The sequence below is a fragment of the Neophocaena asiaeorientalis genome, unplaced genomic scaffold, assembly GCF_003031525.2.
Source record: "Neophocaena asiaeorientalis asiaeorientalis breed wild unplaced genomic scaffold, Neophocaena_asiaeorientalis_V1.1 scaffold70, whole genome shotgun sequence".
Lineage (NCBI taxonomy): Eukaryota > Metazoa > Chordata > Mammalia > Artiodactyla > Phocoenidae > Neophocaena > Neophocaena asiaeorientalis.
Genome location: NW_020175410.1, coordinates 12987046 through 13013537, shown reverse-complemented (window position 1 = coordinate 13013537; position 26492 = coordinate 12987046). Strand labels below are relative to the sequence as shown.

The following is a 26492-nucleotide window of genomic DNA, read 5'->3' as shown; positions in this document are numbered from 1 at the left end:
CCCCTTCCTTTCAGTCTGTATGTGTCTCTAGGTCTGAAGTGGGTCTCTTGTAGGCAGCATATATATGGGTCTTGTTTTTGTATCCACTCAGCCAATCTATGTCTTTTCGTGGGAGCATTTAGACCATTTGCATTTAAGGTAATTATCGGTGTGTATGTTCATATTCCCATTTTCTAAATTGTTTTGGGTTCGTTATTGTAGGTCTTTTCCTTCTCTTGTGTTTCTTGCCTAGAGAAGTTCCTTTAGCATTTGTTGTAAAGCTGGTTTGGTGGTGCTGAAGTCTCTGAATTTCTGCTTGTCTGTAAAGGTTTTAATTTCTCCATCAAATCTGAATGAGATCCTTGCTGGGTAGAGTAATCTTGGTTGCAGGTTTTTCTCCTTCATCACTTTAAATATGTCTTCTTATCCGTTCTTCTGCCTCAGTTATTCTGGTATTGATTCCATCTAGAGTATTTTTTATTTTATTTATTGTGTTGGTCATCATTGTTTGTTTCATCTTCAGTTCTTCTAGGTTCCTGTTAAATGTTTCTTGCATTTTGTCTATTCTATTTCCAAGATTTTTGACCACCTTTACTATCATTATTCTGAATTCTTTTTCAGGTAGACTGCCTATTTCCTCTTCATTTGTTAGGTCTGGTGGGTTTTTATCTTGCTCCTTCATCTGCTGTGTGTTTTTCTGTCTTCTCATTTTGCTTATCTTACTGTGTTTGGGGTCTCCTTTTTGCAGGCTGCAGGTTCGTAGTTCCCGTTGTTTTTGGTGTCTGTCCCCAGTGGCTAAGGTTGGTTCAGTGGGTTGTGTAGGCTTCCTGGTGGAGGGGACTAGTGCCTGTGTTCTGGTGGATGAGGCTGGATCTTGTCTTGCTGGTGGGCAGGTCCATGTCTGGTGGTGTGTTTTGGGGTGTCTGTGGACTTATTATGATTTTAGGCAGCCTCTCTGGTAATGGGTGGGGTTTTGTTCCTGTTTTGTTGTTTGTCATAGGGTGTCCAGCAGTGTAGCTTGCTGGTCGTTGAGTGAAGCTGGGTGCTGGTGTTGAGATGGAGATCTCTGGGAGATTTTCGCTGTTTGGTATTATGTGGAGCTGGCAGGTCTTTTGTTGACCAGTGTCCTGAAGTTGGCTCTCCCACCTCAGAGGCACAGCACTGACTCCTGGCTGCAGCACCAAGAGCCTTTCATCCACATGGCTCAGAATAAAAGGGAGAAAAAGTAGAGAGAAAGAATTAGTAGAAGTAGAAAGAAAGAAAGAAAGAAAGAAAGGAGGGTAGGAAGGAAGAAAGAAAGGAAAGAAGGAAAGAAAGGTAGGAGGGAGGGAGGGAGGGACGGTGGGAGGAGGGAAGGAAGGAAGGAGGGAAGGAAGGAAAAAAGATAGAAAGAATATAAATTAAAATAAAATAGAGTAAAATAAAGTTATTAATTAAAAAATAATTATTAAGAAAAAATTTAAAAACGGACAGATAGAACCTTAGGACAAATGGTGGAAGCAAAGCTATACAGACAAAATCTCACACAGAAGCATACACACTCACAAAAAGAGGAAAAAGGGGGAAAATCATAAATCTTGCTCTCAAAGTCCGCCTTCTCAATTTGGGATGATTCGTTGTCTATTCAGGTATTCCACAGTTGCAGGGTACATCTAGTTCATTGTGGAGCTTTAATCCACAGCTTCTGAAGCTGCTGGGAGAGATTTCCCTTTGTCTCCTTTGTTCTCACAGCTCTCCGGGGCTCAGCTTTGGATTTGGCCCCGCCTCTAAGTGTAGGTCGCCAGAGGGCGCTTTTCGCTCAGACAGGACAGGGTTAAAGGAGCCGTTGATTCGGGGGCTCTGGCTCAGTCACGCCGGGGGGAGGGAGGGACATGGAGTGTGGGGTGACCCTGCGGCGGCAGCCGCCAATGTGATGTTGCACCAGCCTGAGGCTCATCGTGTATTCTCCCGGGGAAGTTGTCCCTGGATCCCGGGAATCCGGCAGTGGCGAGCTGCACAGGCTGTCCGGAAAGGAGGTGTGGATAGTGACCTGTGCTCGCACACAGGCTTCTTGGCGGCGGCAGCAGCAGCAGCCTTAGCGTCTCCTGCCCGTCTCTGGGGTCCACGCTTTCAGCCGCGGCTCGCGCCTGTCTCTGAAGCTCCTTTAAGCAGTGCTCTTAATCCCCTCCCCTCGCGCACCAGGAAACAAAGAGGGAAGAAAAAGTCTCTTGCCTTTTCGGCAGGTCCAGACCTTTTCCCATACTCCCTCCCGGCTAGCCGTGGCGCACTAGCCCCTTCAGGCTGTGTTCACGCTGCCAACCCCAGTCCTCTCCCTGAGCTCTGACCAAAGCCCGAGCTCGCAGCCCCGCCTGCCCTGGCGGGTGAGCAGACAAGCCTCTCGGGTTGGTGAGTGCCGGTCGGCACCGAGCCTCTGTGCGGGAATCTAACTGCTTTGCCCTCTGCACCCCTGTTGCTGCGCTCTCCTCTGGGGTGCCAAAGTTCACCCCCGCCGCCACTTGGAGTCTCCGCCCGCGAAGGTGTTTCCTAGTGTGTGGAAACCTTTCCTCCTTAACAGCTCCCTCCCACTGGTGCAGGTCCCGTCCCTATTCTTTTGTCTCTGTTTATTCTTTTTTCTTTTGCCCTACCCAGGTACGTGGGAGGTGTCTTGCCTTTTGGGAGGTGTGAGATCTTCTGCCAGCATTCAGTAGGTGTTCTGTAGGAGTTGTTGCACGTGTAGATATATTTCTGATGTATCTGTGGGGAGGAAGGTGATCTCCGTGTCTTACTCTTCTGCCATCATCCCCTCCTCAATGGTGTATGATCCTTTTAATGTGTTGTTGGATTCTGTTTGCTAGTATTTTGTTGAGGATTTTTGCATGTATGTTCATCAGTGATATTGGCCTGTAGTTTTCTTTTTGTGTGACATCTTTGTCTGGTTTTCATATCAGAGTGATGGTGGCCTAGTAGAATGAGTTTGGGAGTGTTCCTCCCTCTGCTCTATTTTGGAAGAGTTTGAGAAGGATAGGTGTTAGCTCTTTTCTAAATGCTTGATAGAATTTGCCTGTGAAGCCAACTGGTCCTGGGCTTTTGTTTGTTGGAAGATTTTTAATCACTGTCTCAATTTCAGTGCTTGTGATTGGTCTATTTATATTTTGTATTTCTTCCTGGTTCAGTTTCAGAAGGTTGTGCTTTTTTAAGAATTTGTCCATTTCTTCTAGGTTGTCCATTTTATTGGCATATAGATGCTTGTAGTAATCTCTCATGATTTTTATTTCTGCAGTGTCAGGTGTTACTTCTCCTTTTTCATTTCTAATTCGGTTGATTTGAGTCTTCTCCCTTTTTTTCCTGGTGAGTCTGGCTTATGGTTTTTCAGTTTTGTTTACCTTCTCAAAGAACCAGCTTTTAGTTTTATTGATCCTTGCTATTGTTTCCTTCATTTCTTTTTCATTTATTTCTGATTTGATCTTTATGATTTCTTTCCTTCTGCCAACTTTGGGGTTTTTCTTGTTCTTTCTCTAATTTCTTTAGTTGTAAGGTTAGGTTGTTTATTTGACATTTTTCTTGTTTCTTGAGGTAGGCTTGTATTGCTATAAACTTGCGTCTTAGAACTGCTTTTGCCGCATCCCATAGGTTTTGCATTGTCTTGTCTTCATTGTCATTTTTTTTTGAGGTATTTTTGATTTCTTCTTTGATTTCTTCAGTGATCTCTTGTTTATTTAGTAGCATGTTTTTTAGCCTCCATGTGTTTGTATTTTTTACAGGTTTTTTCCTGTAATTGATATCGAGTGTCATAGCGTAGTGGTCAGAAAAGATACTTGATATTATTTCAGTTTTCTTAAATTTACCAAGACTTGATTTGTGACCCAAGATATGGTCTATCCTGGAGAATGTTCCATGAGCACTTGAGGAGAAAGTGTATTCTGTTGGTTTTGGATGGAATGTCCTATAAATATCAGTTAAGTCCATCTTGTTTAATGTGTCATTTAAAGCTTGTGTTTCCTTATTTATTTTCATTTTGGATGATCTGTGCATTGGTGAAAGTGGGGTGTTAAAGTACCCTACTCTGATTATGTTACTGTCGATTTCCCCTTTTATGGCTGTTAGCATTTGTCTTATGTACTGAGGTGCTCCTATGTTGGGTGCATAAATATTTACAGTTATATCTTCTTGGATTGATCCCTTGATCATTATATAGTGTCCTTCTTTGTCTCTTGTAATAGTCTTTGTTTTAAAGTCTATTTTGTTTGATATGAGAATTGCTACTCCAGCTTTCTTTTGATTTCCATTTTCAAGGAATATCTTTTTCCATCCCCTCACTTGAAGTCAGTATGTGTCCCTAGGTCTGAAGTGGGTTTCTTGTAGACAGTATATATACGGGTCTTGTTTTTGTATCCGTTTAACCAGTCTTTATCTTTTGGTTGGAGGATTTTGTTTATTTATTTATTTTCATAAATTTAGTTATTTTATTTATATATTTTTGGCTGCATTGGGTTTTTGTTGTGGTGCACGGGCTTCTCATTGTTGTGGTTTCTCTTTTATGGAGTATGGGCTCTAGGCATGCGGACTTCAGTTGTTGTGGCACGCGAACTCAGTTGTGGCTCGCGAGCTTTAGAGCACAGGCTCAGTAGTTGTGGCACATGGGCTTATTTGCTTCGCGGCATGTGGGATCTTTCCGGACGAGGGCTTGAACCTGTGTCCCCTGCATTGGCAGGCAAATTCCTAACCACAGTGCCACCAGGGAAGCCCTGTTTGGAGTATGTAATGCATTTAAATTTAAGGTAATTATTGATATATATGTTCCTATTACCATTTCCTTAATTGTTTTGTTTTTGTAGGTCTTTTCCTTCTCTTGTGTTTCCTACCTTGAGAAGTTCCTTTAGCATTTGTTGTGAAGCTGGTTTGGTGGTGCTGAATTCTCTTAACTTTTGCTTGTCTGTAAAGGTTTTAATTTCTCCATCAAATTTGAATGAGATCCTTGCTGTGTAGAGTAATCTTGTTTGTAGGTTTTTCTGTTTCATCACTTAAAATGTGTCCTGCCACTCGCTTCTGGCTTGCAGAGTTTCTGTTGAAAGATCAACTGTTAACCATGTATGTTATTTGTTGCTTTTCACTTACTGCTTTTAATATTTTTTCTTTGTTTAATTTTTGGTAGTTTGAGTTAATGTGTCTCTGTGTTTCTCTTTGTGTGTATCCGCTATGGGACTCTGTGCTTCCTGGACTTGATTGACTGTTTCCTTTCCCATGATATGGAAGTTTTCAACTATAATCTCTTCAAATATTTTCTCAGACCCCCCCCCCCTTTTTTTTTTTTGTAGCATGCGGGCCTTTCAGTGTTGTGGTCTCTCCTGTTGCAGAGCACAGGCTCCGGACATGCAGGCTCAGTGGCCATGGCTCACGGGCCTAGCCGCTCCGCGGCATGTGGGATCTTCCCGGACCAGGGCACAAACCCGTGTCCCCTGCATCGGCAGGCGGACTCTCAACCACTGCGCCACCAGGGAACCCCTCATACCCTTTCTTTTTGTCTTCTTCTTCTGGGCCCCCTATAATTCGAATATTGGTGCGTTTAAAGTTGTCCCAGAGGTCTCTGAGACTGTCCTCAGTTCTTTTCATTCTCTTTTCTTTATTCTGTTCCCTGTTTGTTATTTCCACCATTTTATATTCCAGCTCACGTATCTGTTCATCTCCCTCAGTTATTCTGCTATTGATTCCTTCTAGAGTATTTTTAAGTTAAGTTATTGTGGTGTTCATCACTGTTTGCTTATTTCTTCTAGATCCTTGTTAAATGTTTCTTGTATTTTCTCAATTCTGTTTCGCAGACTTTGGATTATCTTTATCATTACTCTGAATTCTTTTTCAGGGAGGTTGCCTATTTCATTTTCATAATAAAAAACAAAATAAAATTAGAAAAATAAAAAATATATTATGAAAAGTAAAAATATAATTGAAACAACTGCAGTAATGTAAAATAAAATGACAACAGAATAAAGAACAAAAGGAGGGGGGCCGTGCAGGGGGAACAAGCCAAATGGAGAGAGCAATAACAAAGTATAAAGAATAAAGTAAAATTAGAAAAATAAAAGATTTATTAGGAATAATAAAACTATAAATGAATCAAGAACAATGAATCAACAAGGTAAAACAGAACCCCAGTCTAAAAGAGGGAAAAAAAAAAAAAAAAGCCTTGGCTATGGGAGTGGAACTCAGGCAGGGGTGGGGTTTACAGTAGAGTGAGACCTAGGCAGGTGGGGGGTTGATGTTTGAGTGTAGGGCACGGCCTCTGCTTAGGACCTGCAGGGAAGGGGAGAGGCAGCATGTGGAAAGGAGGGCCTCTGCAGTGTGGAGTTCTGAGTTTGGAGGTAAGGCCCTGGGTGAGGGTGTGTGGGTGGGGTTTAGGCCCAGCACATTGGAGGGGGTCTCAGAGGGCGTCTCCGAGTATAGAGGTAGGGCCCTGGGTGTGGGTGTAGGGGTGGGGCTTGGGCTCTGCAGGCAGGAGGGAGACTCCAAGGGCATAGGATTAGGCCCAGGAGCCCAACAGGCTTCCCAGTGCCTAAGTGGACAGGGAAAGCTCTGGCCCCGTTCCCTTCCATTCCTCCACGCCCCCACTCCCCATCTCCCCCGGGGTCTCCCCAGTCCCCGCTGGACCCCTAACCATGGGTGTGTCCCGCCTGGTGTAGGAACTCCTCCCCTCCCCCAGCCACCCCTCAGGGGTGCCAGTCCTAGAGGTCTGGCCTTTACTTTTGCTCCCCGTTCCCTCCCTCCCACTCCCTTAGGACCCACGTGGCTGGAGGGGGCCTCGGTGGGCAGAGGATCAGGCCCAGGATCTCAGCAGGCTCCTGGGGGCCCAAGTGGGCAGGGGAGACCTGGCCACGCTCCCTTTTGCTCCTTTGTCTTCCTGGTGGTCCCCCAATTTCCCCCTTTGGGTGTGAGATCCCTTCTTCTCCTCCAGCTGCTCTTCAGGGGTGCCAGTCCCGTCCCACCTCTGCTTCCCCTCCCCCTCTCCCCCCATGCCCCACGTCCTACCTGGTCACTGTGGGTTCCTCCCATCCCCTTAGGTGTCTGTGGTCCCTCACCGGTGCCTGGTAGATGCCCTAGTTGTGCGGACACATGAATCCGTGTCCTCCTAGTCTGCCATCTTGACTCCGCCCCCTTGTGTATAAGTTTTTGCATAGACATATATTATCAGTTCTTTGGGTATGTACCTGGGAGTGTTTGGTAGTCTGACAGGTCATTTCCCCGTTCCCCTCCTCCCCACTCCCCACCCCCACAAAAAAGTCAGGTCCTAATACCTGGAAACTGTAAATGTTACTTTATTTGGAAAAAGTGTTTTGTAGATGTGACTAAATTAATGGTCTTGTAATGAGGAGGTTATCTTGGATTATCTGGATGGGCCCTAAATGCAATCACAGTTAAAGGGAGACAGAAGGGGACTTGATATAGACACAGAGGAAAAGACATACACATATGCAGGAGAAGGTTATGTGAAGACAGGCAGAGATTGGAGTGCTGTGGCCACTAGCCAAGGAATGGCAGCAACCACCGTAAATTGGAAGAGGCAAGGAACAGATTCTCTTCTAGAGTTTCTGGAGAGAGTGTATCCCTGCTGACAGCTTGATTTCAACCTTGTGATTTCAGACTTCTGGGCTCCAGAATTGTGAGATTATAATTTTTGTTGTTATAAGTCACCCAGTTTTTGTTAATTTGTTATAGCTGCCACAGGAAACCAATACAGAGTGAAATTGGTGGGTAGTATGGTAATTCTATGTTTAATATTTTGAGGAACTACCAAAGTTTCCCAAAGGGGCTGCACCATTTTATGTTTCCACCAGCACTATATAAGAGTTCTAATTTCTCCAAATCCTTGCTCGTACCTGTTACTGTCTCTTTGATTATAGCTATCCTGGTGGTTGTGAAGTGGTACCTCATTATGGTTTGGATTTATGTTTCCCTGATGAGTGATGATGTTCAGCATCTTTTTATGTACTTACTGATCATTTATATATCTCCTTTGCAAAAATGTCTGTTCAAAGCCTTTGCCCATTTAAAAATTGGGTTATTTATCTTTTTATTGTAGAATTCTAAGAGTTGTAAACTTTATAGTTTTAGTTCTTACATTAGATCTGTGATTCATTTTAGTTAATTTTTGTATATGGTGATAGGTATGGAGACAATCACTTTTGCCAAATCCTCAGTCATTACCTACATCTTCAAATATTGCTTTTGCTCTTTCTCTCTCTTCTCTCCATACAGTTGCATGCATACTAGATGTTTTGAATGTGTCTCCCATATCTCTTACGATCTTTTCTCTTTCTTCCATTTTTCTTTTTCCATTTGTGCTTCAGTTTGGATATTTTCTGTTGCACTGTCTTCGAGTTCATTATTCCTGTCTTCTGCTGTTTGACTTACTCAATCAGTTTTTAATTTGAGGTATTGTATTTTTTTGGTTATAGAACATTTGTTTGATTCTTTTTTGTTTTTATTATTACAATGCTTTAAAATTTTCATTTCTGTCCATTTTGTGCATCTTTTTCTCTATTTTATTTAACTTATTTATAGTAGTTATCTTAAAGTCCTTGTCTGTTAACTCTAATATTTGGAGCAATTTCTGCTTTTCACAGATTTTACTGTTTATTCCCTCTTTACTTTAGAACCTGTGGATTTAAAAAAAATCTAGATTTTGTTTTTAGCTTGATTTTGGAAACAACAATGAGGCTTGTTGCAGGAAGAAGGAAGAATAGGGCAGACCCTGACCCTTTGTTTCCTGGGTTAACAGGAAGGAAGTATTTGTTTTTCTGGAATTGCTCCTATAATGTACTGATTACTCAGGAGAGACAGTAAGAGCAATAGCATTAAAGAAAGAAGAAATCAGTATGACATGTGACTACTTGCTAATTTAAGTGCCATACTTGCTAATTTAATTGGTAAATGCTGTGTGGAGATAGATAGACCCTGAGCTAAAATATATTTAGATAGTGATAATCAACTTGATCTTTTGGCTTAGTAAGAATGATTAAGATCTATGCTTTTTAGCATAAAACATGTATTAGCATTTGTGGTTTTATAAACCCTATAAATTATTTCTTGGTTTTTTTTTTGGCACTAATAGCTAAGGATGTCTTAAGTACATGAGTTGGTGAGTAGCTTTTAGTTTAGTCCCTTAAGAAAAATATCACTTCCTATGCATTCATTATTTTTGCAATATAGTAAAAATATTCTGAGTTTAGTAAATATCTGTGGGTTTTTCTCTTACAGATGATAAGATATTAACAAGTATGTGAAAGTGTTTACTGTGTTGGTCTGAATGGGTTTTCAAAGTTGATTATGATCATGATGATAACTCTATAATAGTTTTTGTTATATTCTTGTGTGCAGTCTACTTTTCTTATTTTTTGGAGTATTCATTTTCTTTTTTTAAGAACACGGCTTGATGAACTGAGAATGTTTCTAGAAAATGAGACCTGGGAACTTTGTCCTGTTAAGTCAAATTTCAGCATCTTGCAGCTTCATGTAAGTTTAAGAGCAAATAAATCAGTCTTTTATGTAGTCATCTTTAAAAGCAAACCATATATATGGAAACATTTATAAAATAATTAAATTAAGAAATAGTGCCTTTCCTTTTTTCCTTAAAAGTGATTAATAATAAGCCTCTTTTACAAGGTGATACTTTAATGGATGTCAAAATCTGTCTCTTTTTACAAATACATTTTATACACTTGAGGAAAACTCCTTTGCCTGAAAAGAGTCACAATTAAAATAATTTGTTTTCTTTAGATTTCAGAAGAGGGTCTACTGCTTCATTTAAATTTTGCAGAAAAATCAGTTATATTTTGATGGTCTTTAATGAAAATGCTTATATTTGCAGAATATTTGTCATTTCTTAAAGGGTCTAATAGGTTCTGAATTTATGCTGCAACTCATAAATTTGTCTGTAATGAGAAAATGCCTCAGAGATAAAAGAGGCACTTATAAAAAAAAAACATAACTAAGTTTTATTAGTTAATTGATTCCTTGAATCCTATAATGTAATATGTGAAAATATCTTTATTTTTTTTTCTCTTGGTTGAAACATATTATAGATAAATATATCTTGTGTGGTAGACCATGTCCTATCTGACAAATATCAAATATCAGAATACAGTATATAAATTTAGATCCCTGTTTAGAAAGTTGAGTGTGTAGTTTTTGCCTTTAGAAGAAATGGCTTTCTAGAAAGAATTTTCTTATTCCTGGATAAATGTAAAGAATACATGATTAAAAGTTTTTTTAAAGGGACAGTGTTTATGCTCATATTGTATAATAGCTTACTTCTCATCCAGGTTTATCATATTGCTTTCCTAATGTGGAAATATTAAATATACTGAAACATGTTGATTAATAAATGCTTTAAAGACAATCAAGTTAACATTAATTTTAACATTATTTAGAGTTATTAAATTAAGATGATTCCTTAACATTATTTAGAATTCCAGCATTGATTTTAGAATCTCTATTTAAATACTTTTATTTGAATTTGTAGTTAACCATCAATTTGTGTGTGTGTGTGTGTGGGGGGTACACGTGTATATAAACTTGCTGTAATTAGAAAACAACTTTTTTACAAGGTACGTTGAAACATTTCCATCCAAGTGAGCATTATATCCTTTAAAGTGGTTACCTTGAAGTTTCAGTTATGTAAGATGAGTAAGTTCTAGAGATCTATGATATACAACATTTTGCCTGTAGTTAACAATACTATACTGTGCACTTAAAAGTTTTTTTAATGGTAGATCTCATGTTGTAACCACAATGGGGGAAAAAAGTAATTACATTGAAAGCTATTTACAGCTGAGATAGTATTCATTTGACACATGTATTCCTGTAGATTTTGTTTTAAAAATTTTTTGTCTTATTAATTTATAGTTACCCCTTGTTTAGAATTTTAAAAATAATGGCCTGATTTTTTTTTTTTTTTTTTTTGCGGTACGCGGGCCTCTCACTGTTGTGGCCTCTCCCGTTGCGGAGCACAGGCTCCGGACGCGCAGGCTCAGTGGCCATGGCTCACGGGCCCAGCCGCTCCGTGGCATGTGGGATCTTCCGGACCAGGGCACAAACCCGTGTCCCCTGCATCAGCAGGCGGACTCTCAACCACTGTGCCACCAGGGAAGCCCGTAATGGCCTGATTTTTAAGCATTATTGTGGATCTGATTTAATGTGTAGCTGCAATTTAAAAAGAAACTAAACACATCATTTGAAACTTAGTAAACCAATGTAATTTTAAAGAAGATTATCTCTGAATATGAAACATTTTAAATTGGGGAATAATATTAAAATGATTAAAATGTATAAGAAAAATGTGTACTAAATTTTTGTTAAAAATCATTAAATCAAGAGTTTTGTAATTCTAAAGAACTTTAGCCATTATTCCATCTCTTCCTCTAATTAGCTGTATAATCTTGAACTTGGACCTGAATCCTTCTGGACTGCCTCAGTTTCCTCATCTGAGAAGTGTGTGATTTGGACTGGGTGCTATAACTCTCTAGTTTTGGTATTTGTGATTCTTTGATCTAGATCGACCCTTTCATTTTACAGATGAGGAAATGGAGGCATAGGGAATCAGGGGACATTCCCAATATTATATAGGAAGTTAATGGAATATAATGGATTAAAGTCAAGCTAGGACTAGAAGATGTATCATCTGACCTCAGCATGTATTTTTGTTGTCAGCTTCTTGGTATATGAAGAAAAATAAATGAAAGTTTATAGACATCAATATAACAAAGAAAGGTATATCTTTTATGCTTGGATTTCAGTGTATTCACATAGAGCATCTCAAATGGTGCAAGCTATTTGACTTAACAATTAGTTTTTATGAATGACTTTATTAAAACTGTACTGTACTAGGACTTTTGCTGTTATGTAAAAATTTTTAGAATTATTATTCAAATTGAAGTTATTTAAAAAAATTTTCTGTGGAGTTCCATAGAGTAAGCCAAAAGTAGCTTGATGCAGATAACACTGTTTTAAGTGACATCAGCGACTGAGTTGTCTTTAGGAAAACCTTTGAACATGTATGTCCAAGTTTGTGCTTTCAGATAACTTGCAAGATTTAAAAATGAATAACTTAAAAAAGAAGAATAACCTAAAGAATAGGATTGTTTTCTATACTAACTACATCTGCATTGATGGAATATGTTTATGTACTTGAATTTTATTGTTGTGGCTAAAAGGGATCTGGCTCCTTTTTTTTTTTTTTTTAAAACATCTAGGAATTTAAATTCATGGAACAGTCACGTTCCCCATCAGTTTCACCCAATAAGCAGCCATCCTCAACTTCCTCAAAAATGGTAACCTTGTTTGAGCAGTACTGTAGTGGTGGGAATCCATTTGAAATTCAGGCTGACCACAAAGATGAAGAAACAGAAGACGTCCTGGCTTCTAATGGGGTATGTGGTACTTTTAAAACATACTGTGGAACATTAGTGGGATTTTCTTATTGAGCGTGTTGTACCCAATGAGCAAGGTAATTGACTAGATTTATTCATACATTTACCACCCACCTTCCTACCTATATACTTAGACACCTGTAATACTACTTGTACAGGTAATGAATGGCTTTCCAGTATGCTTTATTGACATTGTCCTTTTGAATGATAAGTTTTGCCTTTATGTTTATTTTATGTTGTTATTAGATTACTTTATGTTCTTACCAGGTTACTAATTGAGTAGGAGCATAGTTTATTCACTGCATAATTATATGATTTATTGGATAGACAGATGTATGAAGGAATAGATCATCTGTACTTTTTTCTCAACGCCACTTGTTGGGTAACTAAGGAAGTCATTTTGTTCCATGTCCCCTTAACTGAAACAGGGTAATGTCTTGTTTAATTACCTGGCAGGGATATTTTGAGGATTTAGGAATACAATGTTTTAACAGCACTCTGAGCAGCTCAAAAAACAGTATAAACTAGAAGTAGTGTGAGTTAATGGAAAGGTTTGCAGGCAGATGAATGAATATGACCTTTATTATTGATTAGCTGTGTGGATCTTGGCAAGTTATTGTGATTTTGTGACCCTCAGTTTCCCCGTATTTACAATGAGGAAATACTTACTTCACAGTTACCTGTAGGGCGTTTTTACAGTATTTAATTTCCAGAGGGACTAGGTATAATTTTTATTTTAGATTTGATGAAGTTGAAGTGAAAACTGTTTGGGTTTGACAAAAATCTGTTGAATTTGTCTCCATATTTTTGGTTTGTTTTTGTTATTAAGTGAAGATATAATTTTAAAAATATTGTCATGAAAATATACCACTATCATGTTTTATCATGAAGTAGAAGTTATTCCATAGAGAACCATATTTAAAATTATAATTTAGTGATTCTTTGTGACATTTTGCCTCTATAAAGTAGACTGAACTGAAAGGAATTAAGTCATTCCAATATTTTTGAAATAGTATATCCCTCTGCACTGGTGATTTGTTAATTTAAATCTCGCATAGCATTTGATTCTCATTATTTCTGGCAGTTGTGTTCAATAAAGTAAGCACGAACTCTGAATTAACAAATACAGAACCGTTGTTCTTAAGCAAAATATGGGATTAAGTATCTGCAAGCCTCTGGTCACAACATTTTCACCAACTGGTCCATACACAGCCTTGTTTTATGTGTGTTTTTCCTTAAAGACACCTAATTTAATATAGTGCTGATTCGTTAACATTGAACACATGACCAACAGCACTGTAACTCATGCCTGAGTGAAGCTTATCTAACATACGTATTTTTACCTTAAGGCATATTACAGTCTTCTCGCACTTGGGAACACTAGACAGCACTTTAGTACTATGATTGGGGGCATTCTGAACAGTGAAATCACCAGCAAAATGTACAAAAATTTTAAGAATGTGACACTAAATAGACTTTGAAAAGGGCACTTGCTTACAGCAGGAGAGCTGAAATAAGAAGGTAGAGTGTCGCCTTGCTTGCTCTTAGCTGGGAACATGTATGTAGGGTGACTCAAAAGTGTTTGCCACTCCACATGGCACATATCCGTGAATGACCAAGGAGTGTCATGAAGTATTGATGTTGGGATTACAAATTGTATCGAGTAGGGAAATCTGCAAATAAAGAATCCTTGGAAATGAGGATCTGTTGTACTGTGGAACTGACCCTAGTTTGTGTAGAACACCTTTCTGAATGCCACCAGGATCACATTGTGTACAAGTGAGGGAGAATGTCTCTATTAGTTTGTTTGTAGTTATTAATGTGTGATCTAATCTTCACAGGTACAGCATAAGTCCTGAGGGTCAGGGTCCACATCTTAAAACAGCCTGTCGTAATGCTTTAGACTCTTAAAAAATAGTTGTTGAATTAGGGGACTGACTTCTTCCCTTATTATCATTATACTGGTCTCCTCAACTGGCATATGGGGACAAAACTTCCTCATAGAATTGTTTTGAAGATTCAGTGAGACAATTTATGGAAGCACTTAGCCCAGTACTTGGTGGAAACTCAATAAATGTTAGCCATTATTTAATCATATTAGTTTATAATACTAATCAGCAATGATGATGGTGGTACTGCCGCTGCTTCCTTTGTTGTGCATGGACTCCACTGTCTTCTCCCTTGCCGGCACTGGGCCATGGTGCCAAAAAGATGATGAAAAGGCACTCTTCCTCTCAAGAGCAAGTCCACCATTTTTGTCCTTGCTCTCAGTAGTCCATAGGTGCTAAGCCTAATTTTCTAAGTTGCCCTTGGAATTAAATCTCATCATAATGAATTAGATAGAATATTAGCATGTGTGTTGTGTTTAATTAAGCTGACTTAATACTTCCAGCGTACCAGAATTGTATTCTCAAGCTTTTTATAATGAACTAGCAAAATGGAAATAAATAGGATGAAACCACTTGAAGGAAGAGTTTTTTTAATCAAATAAACACTCTTTTCCTGTTCTAAGGTCTAGCAGGGTATGTGTTTGTTTTCATTTGTTTATATGGAGATTCTTTTGGGCATTTATAAGCATTTGAAATATGATGTTTGTATTTTCTTTTGAGCTGGTTAAGGTAGGATGATAAAGAAGAAAATGGAAAGTTAATATGATTTCTTGATGGCAAAATTAAAGCTCAGTTATTAAGAACTTTCATCTGTAATGTACTTCTTATAAAATTGGATACTTTTTTACTGTGTTGAAAGACTCCAAGAAAGCTTGGTTCTTCGTGCCCATTGTTGAATAATATACTGTGTTCTTTTCAGTATGAATCTGATGAACAAGAAAAAAGTGCCTATCAGGAGTATGACAGTGACAGTGATGTTCCTGAGGAACTAAAACAAGATTATGTTGATGAGCAGACAGGCGATGCTCCTGTGAAAAGGTATTTATTCTTGGAATTTATGGTATTTCTCATTTTATGTTGCACGTTTAACATATAGGATTTACTTGAAAGGTTAAGGAAAAAAACTCATTAAACTTTTCTTTTGGTTATAGTGTCATGTGACAGAAGTTACTGTTTGTTTTTTTTTTTTAAACATCTTTATTGGAGTATAATTGCTTTACAATGGTGTGTTAGTTTCTGCCTTATAACAAAGTGAATCAGCTATACATATATCCCCATATCTCCTCCCTCTTGCATTTCCCTCCCACCCTCCCTATCCCACCCCTCTAGGTGGTCACAAAGCACCAAGCTGATCTCCCTGTGCTATGTGGCTGCTTCCCACTAGCTATCCGTTTTACATTTGGCAGTGTATATATATCCATGCCACTCTCTCACTTCATCCCAGCTTACCCTTCCCCCTCCCCGTGTCCTCAAGTCTGTTCCCTATGTCTGCATCTTTATTCCTGTCTTGCCCCTAGGTTCTTCAGAACCTTTTTTTTTTTTGGTTCCATATATATGTGTTAGCATACGGTATTTATTTTTCTCTTTCTGGCTTCAATCTGTATGACAGTCTCTAGGTCCATCCACCTCACTACAGATACCTCAGTTTCATTTCTTTTTATGGCTGAGTAATATTCCATTGTGTATATGTGCCACATCTTCTTTATCCATTCATCTGTTGATGGACACTTAGGTTGCTTCCATGTCCTGGCTATTGTAAATAGAGCTGCAGTGAACATTGTGTTACATGACTCTCAGCAATCCCACTACTGGGCACATACCCTGAGAAATTAATGTATTTTAAAAATGATTCCTGAAAGGCTAAAAATGTAGTTTTTTTGATAATGGGTATAACCCAAGAGCTCTTAATCTAGAGATCAGTGGTTTTTGCAGAAAAACAAACTTTTGATTTATAGAATCAGTGCCGCCTTTGGAGGCGGTTTATGCTTCACATAGATCAATTTATGTTTCACATTGATTTCCTTTTTCTCAAGGAGGAAAATAGTCATTTGTTTTGTATGTGGCTTTGCTGCCTCAATCTAGTAAATATAGAAAAATCTTCCCAATGTCATTGATATTTTGAGCCTTCTATTAAGGTTCCTATTTTTTACTTGAGTTTTGTTTTATGATAAACTGTCTTCTTCAAAAACTGTTGTAACTGTATAAGAATTTTTGTCACCTTCTTTAAATTGGGCCTGATTCTGATTTGTGAGTGAGGTAGTTTCATGACTGAGTATCAGATATTGAGTGACCACAAATATACTTTATTTTTAATGATAGATTTAAGTATAGTCTTCCCTACCCTTTACCCCCAAAGTACCTAGTGAATACTTGATTGATTTGACACCCTGATTGATGTAATCTCTCACCTCAAAAGAGAACAACTCATATAATTGGGGATATTTTAATTGGGGAAATTTGTTTCCATTGGTTTACACAAATATGTGGTATTTAATTATCTACATCTATGATCCATTATGAACTGAATAGAACTATTTTGTTGGACTTTTTCATTAGGTGTTTTGAGTATGTTTTTACTAAAAGAAAAGGTCTAATTAAGTTGAAGTGAACAAACGTCTGCCACTGTATGTGTGTGTCCTCGCATTCTTTGTAGGGTTATGCAGCCTCTTAAACTGTCTTTAACCTACCCCTAAGAAATATACACAATGTAAACTACTGATTGCAGTTAACCAGTTGACCAGTATATCAATTCCAACTTCTAAGTGTCTGTTGAATTTATCAAAATTTCTTGTATTTCACTGCTACCATCCTAGTTCATGCAGAAATCTCTGGGCCAGATTATTGAATCAGCCTCCTTACCGTGGCTTCCCATTTCCAGTCTTAACCCTTTCTAATCTGTTCTTGGATACAAATTTAGATTTTTCTTTTATATACAAATTTGATCATGTTATTTTCCTGGTTAAAATGTTTAATGGCTCACCACTGCATTTAAGATATGGTTCATACTCGTTATAATCATGAGGTTCAATTCCTTTCAGTGATCTGACCTTTATTTACCTCCTTTCTTATCACATTTCCCTCTGCCCACTCATTCTCCAGGCTACCACTGTCAACTCCTTGCGCTTCTTTAAGCGTACTCTGTTCTCTTACTTCCGATCTTATTACATGTTGTCCCCTTTTTTTCTGTACTTACCATATAACTTCTACTTTTTCTTTGAATCTAGTGCTGCCCCCCAACTCCAGACTTTACCATTATACTTTATGCCTAATCCAGATTCTAAGGAAGGTATTTTGCATATTTGTAGGTCTGAAATCAGAATGCTTGGTACAGTTGATGTATAATTTTCCTAGAACATTTTTTTAAGTGACATAACTTCTTTTTTTGTTTATTATTTTATTTATTTGTTTTTTATTGAAGTATAGTTGATTTACAATATTGTGTTAGTTTTCAGTGTACAGCAAAGTGATTTGCTTATACATATATGTGTATATATATTCTTTTTAAAAATTCTTTTCCATTATAGTTTATTATAAGGTATTGAATATAGTCCCCCATGCTATACAGTAAATGCTTGTTGTTTATCTATTTTATATCTATTTTTATGCATCTGTTAATCCCACACTCCCAGCTTATCCACCGCTACTTCTCCTTTGGTAACCATAAGTTTGTTTTCTATGTCTGTGAGTCTGTTTCTGTTTTGTAAATAAGTTCATTTGTACTATTTTTTAGATCCCACATATAAGTGATATCATATAATATTTGTCTTTGTCTGACTTACTTCACTTAGTGTGATAATCTCTAGGCCCATCCATGTTGCTGCAAATGGCATTATTTCATTCTTTTTTATGGATGAGTAATATTCCATTGTATATATACACCACATCTTCTTTATCTACTCATCTGTTGATGGACACTTAAGTTGCCTCGATGTCTTGGCTGTTGTAAATAATGCCACTGTTAACATTTGGGGTGCATGTATCTTTTTGAATTAGAGATTTTGGCTTTTCTGGATATATGCCCAGTAGTGGGATTGCTGGATCATGTGGTAACTCTAGTTTTAGTTTTTTAAGGACCCTCCATACTGCTCTCCATAGTGGCTGTATCAATTTACATTCCCACCAACAGTGCAAGAGGCTTCCCTTTTCTCCACACCCTCTCCAGCATTTATTATTTATAGACTTTTGATGATGGCCATTCTGACTGGTGTGAGCTGATACCTCATTGTAGTTTTGATTTGCATTTCTCTAATAATTAGCAATGCTGAGCATCTTTTCATGTGCCTGTTGGCCATCTGTATGTCTTCTTTGGAGAAATGTCTATTTAGGTCTTCTGCCCATTTTTTGATTGGGTTGTTGTCTTTTTGTTATTGAGTTGTATGAGCTGTTTGTATATTTTGGAAATTAAGCCCTTGTCAGTCACATCATTTGCAAATATTTTCTCCCATTCTACAGGTTGTCTTTTCATTTTGTTTATGGTTTCCTTTACTGTGCAAAAGCTTATAAGTTTGATTAGGTACCATCTGTTTATTTTTGCTTTTATTTCTATTGCCTTGGGAGACTGACCTAAGAAAACATTGCTACAATATAGTGACATAGCTTCTTTTAATGGTTGTTAATTAATGTCTGAGAACCAAAGAAATACATTATAGTACTTTATTTCTCTGTTTACTGATTTCTCTTCCCCTCTGGACTGTAAGCTCTGTAAGGACAGGAGGATAATCTCTATATCCCCAGCCAATAAGTGGTAAGATTTTCAGTAACTAATTGGTGATTTTCAGTAACTAATTAGCAAATTAGATCCTAAGCTGAGTTACTTATTGATTTACTACTTGACAACCCTAATTGCAAATCTGTTTTGTTTTCTCATATTAAGCGTTTCTCGAGAGACTCTAAAAAGCAGGAAGAAATCAGATTACAGTCTAAATAAAGTGAATGCACCCATCTTAACAAATACAACACTGAATGTAATAAGACTTGTTGGTAAGTAGCTACACCTTTTAAAAAAAACATTATTATAGCAGTTAAATTAGTCTACATTTGTTACCAAATGGGTTTTCATTGGGTACTCCAGGGCCCACCACAGTGAGTGATTTAAGATGGTCATATGTCAGTGCCTTCTCATCTTAATTGTTCCGAATAGTATAATACTAATATTAATGTCAGTTTTTCTTTTTTAGTTAACTACTTAAAATTTGTATCTTCCACTTTTCCTAAAATATTCCAATTAATAGAAATGTAGTGGAAAAATTCTCTGTGAGTTAGAGGTACATGTAGGATGATGATAATACCAGTTTTATATTTGCACAATATTTTATACTTAATTGTTTCATTGATCTTTGCAATCTTCTTGTCAGATAGGCAGAGTGATTAGTGGTTTTCTGGCTTTTTCAGACACAAGAGTTCTATAAGCTAAATGTTCACACCATAGGAAATGTTCTTATTACAGATAAGACCTTTATTGATGATTTTGTAGAAGGCAAATAGCATGAAGAAATGCCGTATGAAATATTTAGGTTTGAAGATGTTATGGATTTTTTAATATCAGTATTTCAAAATTTTATATGCTATCTCAACCTTTGTATTTCACAAATAGGTCTGTACATTTGACAAATAAGTTATAGAGATGTCTTCTCATGTTAATTAAGTCATCTATACCAGTCAAGAATCTTAGTGATGTTCTGTAAAGATCTCTGTCTTCTGTTTATGGAGATGATAATTTCCTGTTGCCTGGTTTAATTACTCTTAGCTCTGATAAAATAGTCTGTGTTCCTGAAGATAATTTCTAAATTTCATTAATGAATAGGATAAAGAAGACTTTTTTAAGAAGTTCCCACTTTCTTTTAGGGAAAATAGTGTGGAAAATTATAATAATGAACTGAGCAGAAAAGAAAAATTATGTATTTTTATGACACAGAAAAATGACAGATTCTAAAAAGCTATTGTTTGGCTGATTATTGCTGGGGAATTAGCTTTCCTTCTTTATCCAAGAATGCTAACTGAACCTAGCATCATGAGTTAGTCTCTAGAATTTGCAGAATCAGAATTAGAAGAATTCTGAAGAGGTCATCTGGTATAATTTACCATAGAATGAGCATTTCTTTCTTTACTGCATCTGATATGTGATGGCCATCTAGCCTCTGTTTTATGTCTTACAATTGCTGGAAGCAATTCTGCTATTAGACTGATTTAATTGGTAGAAATCTTGTCCTCATGGTAAACCAAAATCTCTATTGCTGTCTCTGTCTCTAATTCTACCCTCTGGTCTTAGTTATGCTCTTAAAAGCAAAAAGAGTAAGTCTATACTTTTTTCTCCTACTTTTCCATGTGGTCACTTTTCAGATATGTGGTGGTAGGTATACTGTCCTTCCTTTCCTTGTACTTCCCCTTCCCCAGTCCATTCTTCAGGGTCAGTGTGCTCAGTTGCCTTATATGGTCCTCACTGATGGATATTCCAAAGTCCTTGTCATCCTCCTCAGTCTTCGGTACTCACTGTAGTTTTTGGTGTCTGGATACACGCTTGAGATGTAGTTGAATGAAGTCAGCTTTTGCTCGGTTATGCTGAAGTAACAAAACACCCTAACATATCAGTGGCTTTCAACCCAGAGGTTTATCATGATGCATATTGACTCCTGATCATCTTAGTTCTGCCCCATGTATGTCTTCGTTCTGAGATGCAGGCTGAAAAAGTAGCACCAATCTGGGATTAGGGGAGAAGAGTAGAGCTGAACCATGTTATGACTCTTAAAGCTGCCACTCTGATGTGCCACCCTGACATGTCACTGGTCATAGCAAGTCAGGCTTGACTGGAAGAGAGAAGTGTACTTGTACTTCTGTCACAGGAAGGCACAACCAGTCCAGGGCAGTGGACAAGGATGCATAATCCTCTTACAAGAGTGGAGGTGGGGAAGAGCAGATAATTGGGGAAAATTGTACAATCAACCACATTTAAGTGGTTGTATAATTTTTTTTCCTTACCTAGTTCAAAACGGACTAGAGGTCATCATATTGCTTTTTACTGTAAAAGACATACATTCACTCAAATCAGATATAAAGCCACAACAAAATTGGGGAGGGGGAAGTCATGTTTTTTTCAGTTCAGTGCAGGCAAATCCAAATCTTCACTTCTTGATAGGCATAAGGAAATGAAGAAACAATGCCTTGTGCTATTCTCATTATCTAAGAAGGGATATTATAATGACAGAAGTGTGCTGCTGGTGCTAAGTTCAGAAGACAGTAACAACGAATTCTTATATAAGGATTACTGACCAACACGGTGGACACTGTTTTCTAACAGTGGGCTTACAGAAACAGAAAAGCTGCATTCTTATGGGCCTTTGGTAATCAGCCATATAAAGCCAGAGCAGTCCTGAATAAAACCTTACTCAGGGAAGAGAATCTGACCGTTGTCATTTCAGTCTTCTTCCCACTAGATCTTTTACTAGAGTTGCAATTAGGAAACAAGGCCTAGTATGAAAATTTAACTTTCATGTCTTTCCATTTAGGGCTGGGAGTAGGTGCTGCCATTATTCCCCAGTAGACTTTCATGCCTACCACTTTCTCCCTGGGATGTCTTTATCTTCATATTGTACATATTCATAAAATAGAACTTTAAGGGAACCACTCACTAAGGGGTCTCCAACTAGTAAATGCACTATTCCAACCACGGTTGTTATTGCATAGAGGTGCTTGAAGACTATAAACTGACAAAAGTAATGTCTCTTCCTACAAGGCCAGAAGTACAGTTGTATGAATAAGATAGATTAATTTTTGGTGCCTGGGAAGATGAAGGAACTAATTTACTCAGTGGTTGGGAGACACATTTTAGAACATTAAAGGCATATTCAAAATGTTGTTTTTAAGTGATATTTATTTGGCATAATTAGGAGATATTAAACAAAAGAGTGTTAATGGGGCTTCCCAGCCCCAGGTGGTACCTAAATCTGAAGACTTGGCGTTTTTCACAAGTGCAGAGGACCAATCAGAATGCTTGCTTGTGAAAATAGAAAATCCTGTTAGCCTGATGATTTCTTGCAGACAGAGACAGAGAAATTTTAGGGAATGTGTCTCATCACTGAAGTAGCCTTGGTATCCAAGGAGGCAGCTCTCACGTGAGCGGGTGTGATAGGTCTGAGGGGCAGAAAATAGGTTGCCGAAACCCATGTTTGTAAAACCTACAGACCTTACAACAAAATTATTACTTTAGCAGCTGGAAAAAATACACACCAGCACATGCACAGGACTTAACATTAAACCAGAATATGTACATAAGGGATATTTAGTCATACTGTGGCTGAGTTGCAGTGTATATGATGAACACAGAAGTAGGAGGGAAGAAATCTCCTTCATTGGTACATTCTTTTAGGTGGGGCATTGATATTTTTATTTTATCATGGAGTGTTTTAAATTGAAAAAGTAATGCATGAAAATGGTTAAAAATTAAAATACCCTGAGGTATAAACAAAACTCCTGACCTCCAAGTCTCCTTCCTCATTTATAGCATTTCCAGTTTGCCTTTATGTGCTCTTTATACCCATTGATGATCTCTCAACTTAGTGCACTGTAGTAAGGATAACGAACATCCTTTCAGCTCAGATTCTGTTCTTGCTTTTGCCCCATCAGATTGTCAGCTCCTACATGAGGAGAGAGTTTGTCATCTTTGCAGCATATAGAGCACCCAGTCAAGTGCTTTTCGCTTTTGTAGGTGCTCAATATACACTGGACGACAAAACAATTTGTAAAATCTGAGTGTTAGAGAAACACTTTTTGCTCCTCTCTTGTAATAATCTACAACGGAAGGAGCCTCTCACCCCCACACCCGACCCATGCACGTGTGTGTACACACACACACTTCCAGCACTTCTTTTTACCCTGTGTTCGCTCCTCTGCATAGGGGTTGTGGCTCACTGACTGAATTCCCCTGGGCCGCCTTTCCTGTGGTAATCACGCTCCTCTCTCTGCGTTTCCTACGATGAGCTAGTAAGTCAGGCCCCGTCTTGTTCCTCTTGGTTATAGTCCTTGTCCATCTATGCTGCTACTTGCTTGGTTTCTTTGCCAGTCCCTCTGTGTCTCTTTCCCTTGAGTATAAGGACTCATGGTCTAGGTTTAGGGTGAGAGAGGGGTTTTTTTTAATTGAAGTACAGTTGATTTACAATGTTTCAGGTGTAAAGCAAAGTGATTTAGTTATATATAGATATATACACACATACATATATACATACATATATATGTATATATTTCTTTTTCAAATTCTTTTCCATTATAGGTTATTACAAGGTATTGAATATAGTTCCCTGTGCTGTACAGTAGGTCCTTGTTATTTATTTTATATATAGTAGTTTGTAACCCCAAATTCCTAATTATCCCTCCCCCGCTTTTGGTAACCATAAGTTCGTTTTCTATGTCTGTGAGTCTATTTCTGTTTTGTAAGTAAGTTCATTTGTATCAGTTTTTTGGATTCCACATATAAGTGATATCGTGTGATATTTGTCTTTCTCTGACTTTGCTTAGTATGATAATCTCTAGGTCCATCCATGTTGCTGCAAAGGATGAGAGTTTAAACAGTGCTTCCCCTGTGAAGCTTTTCCTCATCTCTAGATTAGGCTAGATTCCCTTCACGTAACATCCTGTACATACTTCTCCCTTTTTGCATTCATCATAAGTATATTTATTTTAAAATAATAGCAGGGGTAGCTAAGACTTCTTGCTCTTTTATTATGTGCTATGTAAACACTTCACATGAATTTTCTCATGAATTCTTCATAGTACCCTTTTTACAAACTAAATTGAAGCTCAGAGATAAATAACTTGCCTTATGTCTGTCACACAGCTGGTAAGTGGCAGAACCAGGTTGTCTGATCTTAGAGCCAGTACATTCTTAACCTTCATGCTTCACAGCCAGTGGAGGACATCTGGAGCATTAATCCCTGGACAGAGTTCAGCAAGGTTATAATATAGGTTGGAGGCAGGAGGAGAACTTCTCGCAGTTTGTAATTTGGGAAGAGACATCTTTTGTGGTTATCTGGACTGTGTATTGGGTAACCTTCCTCCGTGTTACCAGAGCATGCTGTGTCCACTGCTCTCTCTGTGCCCTCTACAGGGAACTCTGGAGAGGAAGAGAGAGGGTGGTATGCATCTGAACCATATCTTGAGCCACTGACCACATTTTTCCAACTAGGCTGGCTAACTTTAGAACCATGCTTCTATGTTTTATCAAGGTAGCACCTCTCACAGCAACACATTAAATAGTAAAGAAGAACTTGCGGCGAAAAGCAGGTGTCTCCCACCCACCCACTGCTCCCTACCAGGAGTGTGAAGGCAGTCTCTTGGTTTGTTTCTGTTTGTCTTTCTTCTAGTTGTAATTGCCCAGAAAAGGGTGATAAGAAGGAAATGTTTTGAATCCTGTCAGTCTAAATATGTCTTTATTCTGCTCTTTCAGGGAGTGACAGTTTAGTTGGCTATAGAATTGCCGTTAAATATTACTTTTCCTCAGAAAGTTAAAACCTCTAATGTTCTATTCATTTTATTGTAGGTGAATTTCTTCTCTCTCTCTCTCTGAAACCTTTTAGTGTTTTTTCCCTTGATGTTTCAAAATTCTCTATTGATGTATCTATGTGTGAGTTCTTTTTCATTAAGTGTGCTGGGTAGTTCATGACCCTTTCAATCTGAAGGTTCATGTGCTCCTCAGCTGTGACTGATACTACTGTTTCTTTGAGGATTTCCACATCCCCATTTTCTTTAATCTCTTTCTTTGATTTCCCCTTACTCAAGTGTTTAGTCTCTTAGGTTGGCCCTTTATGTCTGTCATATTTTTCTAATATTTTTCTATATTCTTTTTGCTGTACCTTCTGGAAGACTTCCTTTTTCCCATTTCTTTAATTTTTTATTTAAAAAATCACATTTTTATTGACTTTAAATCTTTAAGAACCCTTTATAATCTGTGTTTTTTCCCGCCATATTCACCTTTTATAGGGTTTTATATAATTACTGTATTTCTCTTCCTTACCTTCAATTATTTTATTTTCTCTGGGACCAGCTTTTCTTTTTACGTTCAGTCTCTGAATTTTCCTCATGGGCCTGGTGATGTTTGATTATTCTTCCCTAAAATAGAAGGCCTATATAGCCATTGTGGGTGTTCTCTGCTGAGTAACTAGAATTGTGTTGGAGCTGGCTCTTTCTCCTTAGAATGAATCCTGACTAGGAACTTTATGTATAGAGTAGGGCAGGTCTGGGTGGATTTATTGGTAGCCTTTACATTATGGGGACAGATCCCTAAATTCCCAGAATGAGATAGAATTTAATCTGTGGTGCCAATATCCACACTAGAAACCTTAGCTTTTCTAATTTATTTTCTTAAGTTTGCTCAATTTGAGGGGTGGGGGGGTTGTTTATTTCTTTTGAAGAGGAATCCTAGGGGGTTTTATTGTTTTTGTCTGTGGGAAAATTCTGGCAGCCTCTACAGTAGTCCCCCCTTATTTGTGGGGGATATGTTCCAAGATATCCCCTGTGGATGCCTGAAACCACAGATAGTAGCAAACCCTATATATACTATGTCTTTTCTTATACATACATACCTATAATAAAGTCTAATTTATAAATTAGGCACAGGAAGAAATGAACAACAAAAACTAATAATAAAAATAGAAAAATTATAACAATATACTATAATAAAGTTATATAAATGTAGTCTCTCTCACAATATCTTATTGTACAGATTTAATGCCTTTGCCATTTTAGCTAAGCACTTATCGCTGTGGCTGTATCTTTTGCAGTGTGAGGTGTGACAACAGAACTAGCATGAATTTCTTTTTCCTTCTTCCAAATTTCACAGATAGAAGATTCATTCTTACCACAGATCTTAGCAACCTCACCATACGACTTTTTTTCTTTCTTTATTAAGTCATGAGCTTTCACCTTTTCACTTGAAAGAAGCACTTTACAACTTCTCTTTGGCATACCTGAATTGCCAGCATCACTACTCTTGCGTTTTGGGGCCATAATTAAATAAAATAAGGATTACCTGAACACAAGCACTGAGATACCACAACAGTTGATCTGATAACTGAGATGACTACTAAGTGACTAATGGGCAGAATGTGCGGGACAAAGGGATGGCACCAGATGGCACGAGATTTCATCACGCTATTCAGAACAACACTTGATTTAAAACTTATGAATTGTTTATTTCTGGAATTTTCTATTTAATATTCTTGGACTGAGGTTGACCGTG

General features: G+C 37.9%; 1 protein-coding gene across 3 annotated transcripts in view; it reads left to right on the top strand.

Annotated features, from left to right (window-relative positions):
• VPS50 (VPS50 subunit of EARP/GARPII complex) overlaps nucleotides 1-26492 on the top strand; it is a 136817-nt gene that overhangs the window by 82367 nt on the left and 27958 nt on the right. For all 3 annotated transcript variants that reach the window (XR_003006182.1, XR_003006181.1, XM_024767129.1), the window contains exons 17-20: nucleotides 9372-9462; nucleotides 12201-12377; nucleotides 15186-15304; nucleotides 19140-19246. Coding sequence is in view for 1 of the 3 variants with exons in the window: in XM_024767129.1 (XP_024622897.1) it covers nucleotides 9372-9462; nucleotides 12201-12377; nucleotides 15186-15304; nucleotides 19140-19246 (494 nt within the window). In the remaining 2 variants the exon portion in view is untranslated. The remainder of the gene's footprint in view (nucleotides 1-9371; nucleotides 9463-12200; nucleotides 12378-15185; nucleotides 15305-19139; nucleotides 19247-26492) is intronic.